The sequence below is a fragment of the Mustela nigripes genome, chromosome 2, assembly GCF_022355385.1.
Source record: "Mustela nigripes isolate SB6536 chromosome 2, MUSNIG.SB6536, whole genome shotgun sequence".
Taxonomy (NCBI): Eukaryota; Metazoa; Chordata; class Mammalia; order Carnivora; family Mustelidae; genus Mustela; species Mustela nigripes.
In genome coordinates this window covers 10297725-10308483 of record NC_081558.1, presented here as the reverse complement: position 1 = coordinate 10308483, position 10759 = coordinate 10297725, and the positions used below count along the sequence as shown (strand labels likewise).

The 10759-nt window shown below is 46.2% G+C and overlaps 1 protein-coding gene across 4 annotated transcripts in view; it reads right to left on the bottom strand.

The window, feature by feature from the left end:
* Positions 1-10759, bottom strand: part of LOC132011078 (adhesion G protein-coupled receptor E2-like) — a 49495-nt gene that overhangs the window by 24732 nt on the left and 14004 nt on the right. For all 4 annotated transcript variants that reach the window (XM_059389222.1, XM_059389223.1, XM_059389224.1 and 1 more), the window contains exons 5-14: positions 8671-8817; positions 8149-8295; positions 8015-8061; positions 7813-7890; positions 7250-7427; positions 3829-3936; positions 3438-3661; positions 3054-3233; positions 1312-1509; positions 799-1034 (exon numbers count right to left, since the gene is read on the bottom strand). In XM_059389222.1, the coding sequence (XP_059245205.1) occupies positions 799-1034; positions 1312-1509; positions 3054-3233; positions 3438-3661; positions 3829-3936; positions 7250-7427; positions 7813-7890; positions 8015-8061; positions 8149-8295; positions 8671-8817 (1543 nt within the window). The remainder of the gene's footprint in view (positions 1-798; positions 1035-1311; positions 1510-3053; positions 3234-3437; positions 3662-3828; positions 3937-7249; positions 7428-7812; positions 7891-8014; positions 8062-8148; positions 8296-8670; positions 8818-10759) is intronic.

Below are 10759 nucleotides of genomic sequence, written 5' to 3'. Positions count from 1 at the left end.
TTTGAAGAGGCAGGGGGTGGGAGGTTGGGGTACCAGGTGGTGGGTATTATAGAGGGCACGGATTACATGGAGCACTGGGTGTGGTGAAAAAATAATGAAAATAATGAATACGAAAAATTTTTTTTTATTAAATAAATAAATAAATAGAAATTAGAAATTAAAAAAAAACATTGGGGGAGCCTGGTGGTGGGTATTATGGAGGCCATGTATTGCACGAAGCACCGGGTGTGGTACATAAACAATGAATTCTGGAACACTGAAAGAAAATTAGAAATATAAATAAAATTTTAAAAAATAAACAACTCTGAAAAACAATCTGAGGGTTTTGAAGGGTTGTGGGGTGGGAGGTCGGGGTACCAGGTGGTGGGTATTATAGAGGGCACGGATTGCATGGAGCACTGGGTGTGGTGCAAAAATAATGAATACTGTTATGCTGAAAATAAAAAATAAATTTAAAAAAACAACAAAATTAATGAATACTGCTATGCTGAAAATAAACAAATAAATAAACAAACAAACAAAAAACAACAACAAAACAATAAAAAAAAAAGAATTTGGACAAAGAAGTCGATTCAATTTTTCTAAATGGTGTCCTAAGCACTTCTTTGGCTTTGGTTTTATTATTCGAAGGACAGAGCTTTAAAGGACACGCTGCTTAATTATTATAATTTTCTACCAGAAAAATGTCCTAAGGATTATTACTTCACGTGCCTTCTCTTATTATGTTCAGGCACAATTTTAAACAATGCTACTCTGGTTCTAGTGGTGGCCATGATCATGTAGGGAATGTGCATTTACCGTGTGAGAGTTCCATACAGGTGAGGCCTGGATGCTGCAGAAATGGCCACAATTATAGCTGGGACTCCATAGCCCACAGGGAACATGATTTTCTTCATGAACCTCCTCACACTGGAGTAGTTGACCACCGTCAGGTTGCGAGCAGTGAGGAAAAGATTCAGACCCTCCAGCAGCATCCAGGTGAAGGAGGCCAGGTAGAGATAGTGTAGGGCACCTGCAATGATGGCGCACAGCACCTGGGGGAGGAGAAAAGTGTCATCAGGAGGGACTGTCAGGGAGGAGGTGGCCCCAGGACCCATCCCATATCTTGCCACTTGGAAGAAGTCTAATGTGTATAAAGAAGTTGTTAAGAAAAGGTTTCCTTTCTAGTTTTGTCAATGTGAAATAGGCTACTTACTCTTCAAAACTTCCCTGAGACCCAAAGCCATTTTATTAAGGTATCATTGCAGCACGGCTCTATGAACTGAGCACCCCTGGGACAGGGCAGGGCCTTCTCTGTGACAGTGTCAGTACCTTGATCTTGGTCTGTTCGATGGCCGTGAGGAAGAGCAGGTGGGCCAGGAAGAGGCAGATTGACAGCTGCAGGTGGAGGGAGGTGCTGGTGTTCTGGATGGCTTTGCACAGCAGGAAGGTGAGGGCTGCCAGGAGGAGGCACAGCAGAGAGATGCCCAGCCCCACGTGGGTGATCACAGCCAGCCCGGGGAGCTCCTCCTGGGACCCAGCAAAGAGAAGCAAGGAGGACATCACCATCACATTTTCCTGCTCTGAGTAATGACTCTTCCATTCTTTAAAAAAATACTTTGGCACAGCAACATCAAGAGTGAGGACCCAGGTACACTCGTTATGTTATTGGGTAAATTCCTCCAGGTCCAGATTGCTAGAATTTTATGGGATTCTGACCTGATTCAGATCCCGTAAGAATTGAGGGCTAGGAGAGTCCTTACTCAAGATAAAGCGCCAGAACTCACAAAGGTTTGTTTTACTTACAGGTCACCTGCATGAGATTTTTGTTTCAGTGATCCAGAGAAAATAAGCAGCTCACCTAGCCAGGGGAACAGGTAAACATAGTTGCTAATCTTCCTGTACTCACTGGCTTCCCTGTCCCTCTGATGTCTGCCAAGACCATACCTTCTGTTCTATAACCCCTTTGTACTCCTGCCCTGAAGACCTCTGTGGTAAGTAGAACTCTGATTCGGCAGAAAGAAAAGGTGTACACACATCTTCCAGGTTCTCAGATAAAAGCCAATTTGTAAGGGAGTTGGGGGAAATTGGAAGGGGAGGTGAACCATGAGAGACTATGGACTCTGAAAAACAATCTGAGGGGTTTGAAGCAGCGGAGTGTGGGAGGTTGGGGGAACCAAGTGGTGGGTATTAGAGAGGGCACGGATTGCATGGAGCACTGGGTGTGTGCAAAAACAAGGAATACTGTTATGCTGAAAATAAAAATAAAATGTAAAAAAAAAAAAGCCAATTTGTGTGTTGTGAAGATATTTTGCAGTTGGAATTCAGGTCCTGTATCAGTAAACTTTTCCAAAAGAGGGGTTTATCCTGGGTGGGCCTGATCTAATCAGTGAGCCCCCAAAATCTCTGGGCTCTTATTGGAGAAAAAAATTCAAAGTTTGAGAGCGTTTCTGATGAGAGATCTCCTCCTGCTGGCCTCTGAATAGAAATGCTGAGACACTGTGTGAGGGCTACCAGAGAAGGAATACAGGCAGCCCCTGGTAGCTGACCAGTGTCCCCTGCTCACAGCTAGCTAGAAAGTGGAACCCCAGTCCTATGGCTGCAAGGAACTGAATCCTGCCAGCAACCAGGGAGTTCACAGGAGGACCTGAGCCTCAGAGAAAAATGCAGCTCAGGTCCATTGTAAGACCCAGAACACACAACTCAGCTACACCATGCCCGGCTACTGCCCCAAAGTAACCATGAGATATGACTTTATGTTTTGTGTTTTTTTTGTTTTGTTTTGTTTTTTAAGATTTTATTTATTTGTCAGAGAGAGAGCGAGCAAGAGCGAGCACAGGCAGACAGAGTGGCAGGCAGAGTCAGAGGGAGAAGCAGGCTCCCTGCGGAGCACGGAGCCCAATGTGGGACTCGATCCCATGATGCTGGGATGATGACCTGAGCTGAAGGCAGCTGCTTAACCAACTGAGCCACCCAGGCGTCCCATAACTTTATGTTTTTTTAAAGCCCTTACACATAAGGAAATATGTTACAGAGCAATATGCATGGAATGCAACCCGTCTCTGGGCTCTCACCTGCGCATTGTAGTGGTCCATGAGAACAGCAAAGCTGCTGAGATGGGTGCACTGGCAGATGGTGCTGGTGTCTGTAGTGGTCACCATCCTGCAGCCTCTAGTGGACCAATGACCACAGCCACCCTGACTGTGCTCCCAGAAGACGCAGAACACCTTTTGTGTTGGCCCAGGGCTCACTGACTGTAGGAAGAGAGTGTATGTGGGAGCTCATGTTTCTGGTGCTCAGAAATGCTTATCCAAAGCTGGCTTGCAAAGGCTTTCCTGGAGAAAGATGCACTCATGGGGGAGCCCCCACCCAGAACTGCAAGGCTGAGCTAGGCAGCAAGGCTGTGCCCAGGACCCAGGCTCATTCCACACCCAAAGTCCCACAACACCAGCGCTCACATGATGAGAGAAGATGAAGGTGATGGGGGAGCTGAGGTTCCGGGTGTACTTATTGTTCGTAAAGGCAGAGATGACATCTGAGAGCAGGACCGAGGAGACTCCTGGCAAAATACGCTTGTGTGCCCCATGCAGAACTGCCTGCTTCTCAGACTCCAGGACCAGGCGGGCCTCTGCCAGCAAGGTGCCCATCCCCGGAGTGGAGATGAGGCCTGCCACAGAAGGACCTGCAAGATGAGGCCTGAGTTAATATCTTGGTGTGTCCAACAGAGCCCCTTCCCCCTCAGAGGCATGCTTTGTACCCTTGCTAAATCCCCCTTTCCCTTTTATCTTCTGCTCCCTGTTTGTTACATCCTTGGGCATCTTGTGATCTTCCTCCCATCTCAGCCATTACCTGAGTCACCAGATTCGTGCACCACATCCCAGTTCAGCAGCATCTTCGCCTGATTTGAACTCAAGGTGACATTTCTGTGTCCTTGCTCCTGCACCTCCAGGGACAGGTCTGTGAGTGGTAAGAGTTAGCTTAGTAATTCTGCCTGTAGTGGTTGCTATAACACCATTGCGTTCTATATGTTGTGATAGGCACATGCGTGCACGCACAAACACACACACACACACACACACACACACACACCAAATTTACAAAGGATAAGACAATACTATGAGCAACTGTACACCAACAAACCGTATAACCTAGATGAAAGTGACAAATTCCGAGAGACAAACAACAAAAGTAACTGAAGAACAAAAAAAGTTGAACTTTAATAAAGTTTAACTATCACAGGGAAATATAATAAGCAGGTAAAAATTCCCCAAAATGGGACACCAGGTGGCTCAGTCATTAAGCGTCTGCCATCACTTCAGGTCATGATCCCAGGGTCCTGCAATCAAGCCCCACATCGGGCTCTCTGCTCAGTAGGAAACCTTCTTCTCCCTCTCTCACTCCCCCGGCTTGTGTTCCCTCTCTCACTGTTTCTCTCTCCCTCTGTCAACAAATAAATAAAACACTTTTTTTTTTAATCCCCAAAATAAAAAGCCTAAACCAGATGGTTTTACTGGTGGACTTCTGCCAACTATTTAAGTAAGCATTAATAAGATCCTTACTAAACCCCTCCAAATGTAGGAAAGGATAGAATACTATGTGAATAATCTTATGATGCCACCATCACCCTGATAACAAAACTAGATAAAGCCTTTAGGAGGAAACTATAGACCAATATTTCTTGTGGTCACAGATGTAAAAAAAAATAATAACCTTCAAGAAAGTATTAGGAATAAATTTACCCGAAGATGTTCAAGACTTGTACATTGAAAACTACAAAAGGGCGCCTGGGTGGCTCAGTGGGTTAAGCCGCTGCCTTCGGTTCAGGTCATGATCTCAGGGTCCTGGGATCGAGTCCCGCATCGGGCTCTCTGCTCAGCAGGGAGCCTGCTTCCTCCTCTCTCTCTCTCTCTGCCTGCCTCTCTGCCTACTTGTGATCTCTCTCTGTCAAATAAATAAAATCTTTAGAAAAAAAAAGAAAACTACAAAAAAAAGTTAGAATAAATGAAGGAGGGACGTCTGGGTGGTTCTGTGGCTTAAGCCATTGCCTTCAGCTCAGGTCATGATCCCAGGGTCCTGGGATTGAGTCCCACATCGGGCTTCTTCCTCGGTAAGAAACCTGCTTCTCTCTCCACCTCTGCCTGTCACTCTGCCTGCTTGTGTGCTCACTAGCTCTCTCTCTCTCTCTCTTTCTCTCTGACAAATAAATAAATAAATAAAATCTTAAAAAAAAAAAAAGAATAAATGAAGGACCCTATGTAACTGGAAAAACATTCTATATTCATGATTTAAAGGCTTAATATTGTTAAAATAGCAATATTTTCAAAAGAGGTCTACATTTTCAATGCAATCCATATCAATATTCCAACAACATTTTTTTTAGAAATGGAAAAATCAGTCCTCAAGTTCACAAGGCATTACAAGGGGCAAAAATGCCCAAAACAATCTTGAAAATGAAAAACAAAATTGGAGTATTTATACCTCCTGATTTCAAAACTGAGTACTAACCTATAGTAACCAGAACAGTAGGCTCTGGTATAAGGATAGACATACAGACAAGTAAAATAAAATTGGAAGTCCTGAAATAAACCCACACATCAATTGAGTACTCAATTGATTTCCAACAAGAGATGCCAAGACCCTTCAGCAGAAAAAGAAAAGTCTCTTTAGAAAATGGTGCTGGGCACATCTGGATCTCCACTTAGAACAGAAGGACCCCACCTCACATAACACACAAACACTAACTCAAAATGGGTAAAACACTTACATTTATAAGCTAAACTACAACAGTTAGGAAGAAACACAGGTGTAATCTTCATGGGCTTGAACTTGGCAATGGATTCTTAGAGAATGCACCAAATGCATAGCCAACAAAAGAAAAAATAGAGGAAAGGGATTTCATCAAAACAGAAGAATCTGTTCACAAGAGTGAAAAGACCAAGGAGAAAGTGGAGAGACAGTCTATGGAATGGGAGAAAAAAATTAGCAAATCCCGTATCTCATAGAGTCTACTATAGAATATATAAAAAACTCTTACAGCTCAACAACCAAAAGCCAAACAATGAATTAAAAAGATAGGCAAAAGACTTGAATAGATGTCTCTCAAAAAAAAAAAAAAAAATACACACACACAAATATTCAGCAATCACATGAAAAGATGGTAAATATCATTAGTCATTTGAGAAATGCAAATCAAAACCATAATGAGATATCACCTGATACACTAAAATGGCTATACAAAAACAAAATGTAAGTACGAAGTTTTGCTGAGACTGTGCATACTGGAACCCTTGTGTTGCTTGTGTTGCTTGTGGGGATGTAAAATGGTGCCTCCATTTTGGAAAAAGAGTTTGGTCATTCCACAAAAAGTTGAAGAGAGAGTCACCTCATCACTCAGAAATTCCACTCCTAAGTGGGTATGCAAAGAGCTGAGAATGGTTATTCAAACAAAAACTTGTCCACCAATATTATAGAAACACTATTCAAAATAGCCAAAAGCTGGCAACAACCCAAAGGTCCATCAGTGGATGAATGGATACACAAAAGGTGCTGTAGCCACAATAATGAAATATTATCTGACCCTAAAAAGGAAACAATTACTGCCACGGGCTACAACAGGGATTCCCCTTGAAAACATGATCCTGTGTGAAAGAAACCAGACTATAAGATCACCTATTGCGTGATTCTATTGCTATGAAATGTTCAGGATAGGGAAATCCACAGACACAGAAAACAGACTGGTGACTGCCAGGGTCTGGGAGAGAGATGAGAAGGGACTGCTTAGTGGGTACACTATTTACTTTTGGGGTGATGAAAATATTTTAGAAATGGAGGTGATGGTTGTACAACTCTATGTTTTTCATTTTCAAGATTGTTTTGGGTATTTTTGCCCCTTGCAATGCCTTGTGAACTTGAGGACTGATTTTTCCATTTCTAAAATTTCCATTCTTTATATTACAATGAAAATGTGTATGATTAGCAGTTTTAGCAGTGTACTAAGTCCACTGAATTGTACATTTTGTTTAAAATGGTGAATTTTATGTTATGTAAATTTTTCCTCAATAAAACAAATCATACTTAAATATCAAATAATATTAAATTTCCATTCTTTATATTACAATGAAAATGTGTATGATTAGCAGTTTTATTCATTTAACATCTTAATTGGCTTATGAGTGTAACACTGAGCTACAAGCATGGTCACACATTCTAGTGAGGCTGCGGGACAAATGTGGCGGGAACAGGTCTGCCTGGGGCAGACCCCAGTACTTACCTGTGCCTGCAGATGCATTGAAGGTCAATGTTCCACTAGGTAGAGCCTGACTCAGGTTTCTCAGGACATCCTCCAGGCCACCGAGCAGGCTCGTGGCCACACAGTGCTGGTCTGAGCGGGACAGGGTCTCCAGGTCCTCAGGGGTCTGGAGCAGCTCATCCACCACCTGTATGAGGTCCTGGGGGGATGGGGACACAGAGCTAGTGAGCATGAAGACCCTTCCCACTCTGCCCCAGACAACAGAGCCTGGAGAATCATTGGTAGATGAAGGTGGTACTGGATCACATTTCCTGGGTCTTGTCCAGCCAGACAAAAGTCAACCCTGTTCACAAATGCCAAGAGTGACATTAGCCCAATGTCCAGAAACAGCAAGAAAAAAAGTCATTTCTGGCTGCGGGGGGTGTCTAACAGTGAGTAGGAATGCCTGCAGGTCTCCACCCACCCTGGGAAAGGTGGGGCCTGAGACAGGAAGCCATCATGTTGGGGCTGCCTCCTCCCAGACCAAAGCTTCCCAGGTCTCTATGGGATGCCTCCAAGTTGCTTTCCCTGGGATCTGCCCTTACCTGGATGGTGTCCTGAGCCAAGGCTGGCTTGAAGTGTCTCCCCAGGCCTTGGACTCTTTCAAAGAAATGGGAGAGCCGCTAGGATAGAGATGACACAAGTCAGAGAGCCTCACATTTGAGTCAGGAGCTTGGGATGAATGGGTGGATCAGGTGCGCTGCGTGAAGGGATTCCTGCATCCTGGTCCCTGCTGGGGCCACTCACCTGGCTCTTGATTCTAGGGGGTGGGGTCCAGGTGGGGAAGGACATCTCTGCAGGGGATAGAGCAGCAGTTCATTAGGTGTGAGAGTGTCTGTGTGTATCAAGGGCGGAGTCTGGGGTCAGGTCAGACCAGGTACCTTCACAGGTGGTATTCAGTTGATTATCCTGGAATCCAGGTTTGGGCTCCCAGCCCCGGCGGCAGCGGCACTTGTACGAGCCCACGGCGTTGATGCAGATGGTGGACTTGTGGCACGTAGTCTGCATAGAGCTGCACTCGTCCACATCTGGGGACACAAAATGGGAGTCAGGACCCCTTTCCTCTCTGTCCCCTTCCTCATTTACTTGTGTTAGTGTACCCCCTTGACTGGAGGTGATAACGCCTGTTACCTCCATATCCTAGTGATGCAGGGATTAGGGGAAGTGAGCCTGACATGTAGCACGTGAGCCCTGTACAGATGTGTAGGTTGTGAATATAGAAATATCTTTGCCCGAGGTGGTAATTAGCTGCTGTCTGGGGTCTCCAAGGAGCCTGCTCCTCTGTACCCTAGCTCCTTTCCCAGAAACCACCCCCCCTCCAGCCTCAAAATAATTAATGCCACTGAATATGGGATCAGATGTTCTGAGTGCAGTTCTCCAGGAAGTAGCTTCTGAGCTCGTACCTTCACAGACAGTGTTGCTTGGTCCATTGGGGGACCCAGGAATGGGCTTCCAGCCAGGGCGGCAGCGGCACTTGTAGCCACTAATGATGTTGAGGCAGTGGGCGGAGCTGTGGCATGGGTTCTGCCCTGATGTGCATTCATTCACATCTGAGGACAAAGCAAGAGGGTCAGAGTCCCTCCACTCACTGCACCCATCCTGCCTTCCCCTTTTCTCAGATACTTTAGTACTTCACACCAAGGAGACATACACACACACACACACACCATGTACCAGCCACTTAGCATGTCAAAATAAATTTCATGATAGCATCATCTCTTGTAAAAACTCCATAATCTCAGATTATCCCTGCAAGGTGGACAGGGAAGAACCATGTGTGTCATTCCAGACGAAGCTGAGTCCCTTCACATATGGTGCAGAATGGACTGAGTATCGGGGGCAAGAATGGGCCTCTACCCAGTGAGGCTGTGACACTGAGATACCCTTGTGTTGACTCAGTGGGTGGGGTAATGGCACCACTGCTGTCCCAAACCGCACCCCTGTCCTTATGAGAACAAATCCCACAGGGTCAGCCCTGCCCTGCCCAGGCCCGGTTCCCCATCTCCTCACTGCTTGTACTGAGCATACACTGGTCCTGAAAATAATGCTGCCTCTCCACTCTCAAAGCTCATGACAGCTTCCTTCAAGATGAACTCAGGAGGGACAGTATCCTCCTTCTCAGGCAAAAACTGTAGCAAAGGGGAAATTGAGTCATGAGAGCTAGACTTCCCAGTCAAGGTTCTTAGTCATTTCCTCCTCAGCTGGCAACTGAGGTTCCCCTACTCAGAGCTAGAAGTGACACTTCCTGCTGGAATGGGACAGATTAGGAGGGGCAAGTGTGGGGGTGCTTATAGAGACTGAGGCCCATAGGGAACCCCAGGCCCAGAAGGCCCTGTGGCTTCCCTGCTCTGTAGTAGGACCTTCCTGCAAGGTGACTCCTTGGGCAGAGCAAACCCCCAGTGTTCCAGGAACCTGAGGTTCTCCCTCCTCCTGGGGCTGCAGGCTCTGTCTTGGCCCCTCCCCAGCTCCAGCGCAGCCTCACAGTGTCTGCTAGGGCCTCCACCTGTGCACAGATTCAGGTCGCCCGGGTTGAGCTGCAAGCTGGGCGGACACTCGCAGGTGTAGTTGCCCTGAGTGTTGGCGCAGATACTGCCTCTTTTACAGATTCGGGGTTTCCGCTGACATTCATTCACATCTGCAGGGGAAAGGAGAGGATGCTGGGTGCCTGCAGCTGTTTCCTGGGATAGAAGCATCTGGAAACCTCTGTTCTCTCCTCCTCAGTGACTGGGTGCCTTTTCTAATTCACATGAAGATGAGTGATAGGTGAGCATGGTGGCCCAGATGTTGTTTCCAGATGTTGCCAGAAGTGGTCCAAGTCCTCCCCATCTGCCAGCTCTGGTCCCCTTGGCCTCTCTGGGAAGCTCCCAGGTAAGGCAGGGACATCATGGCCACCTGTGTTCCAGCCTGAGGACTTGGACAAGTCCAGGGTGGGCCTTCCTAGGAACCAAATGCAGGGGAAATGCTGTGTTCCCCAAGCAGGACTTAGTTCCCAGTGATGGTTTTGTCCTAATTTCCCAGGGCAACAACTTGTTGCCTGAGTTGTCCTTGGAACTCGGTGACCCTAGCAGGACAACACTCAGCCACACTGCCTGAGACTTCAGCTCCATGGAGATGCACCAAGACCCACATCTGAGCCAGGCTCCTCAAGGAAAAATCTTTCTATAGAGGAAGGAAGATGAAGATTATGCCAGCCAGTCCTGGGTCACCCAAACAGCGGGCACCAAGCTGAAGAGGATAGTGGGGGGCTAATGTTCAGCCAAGCAGCTTTGGGGTGATGAAGGTGACTTTTTATGATTCCCCTGAAGGCATGCTTGGATTGGCAGGAAGTGCTGAGAATAAACATCTGAGCAAGTCCTTAGATAGGCAAGAGTTGAGTGGATGGAATAAGGAACACATGCTGATGGCAAGGAATGACAGGTTCTTGGCCTTGTGTCCCAGGAAAGGACACAGACCTGTGGATCCTTTCAAGTGAGTTTAGCCTTCATCTTCTGT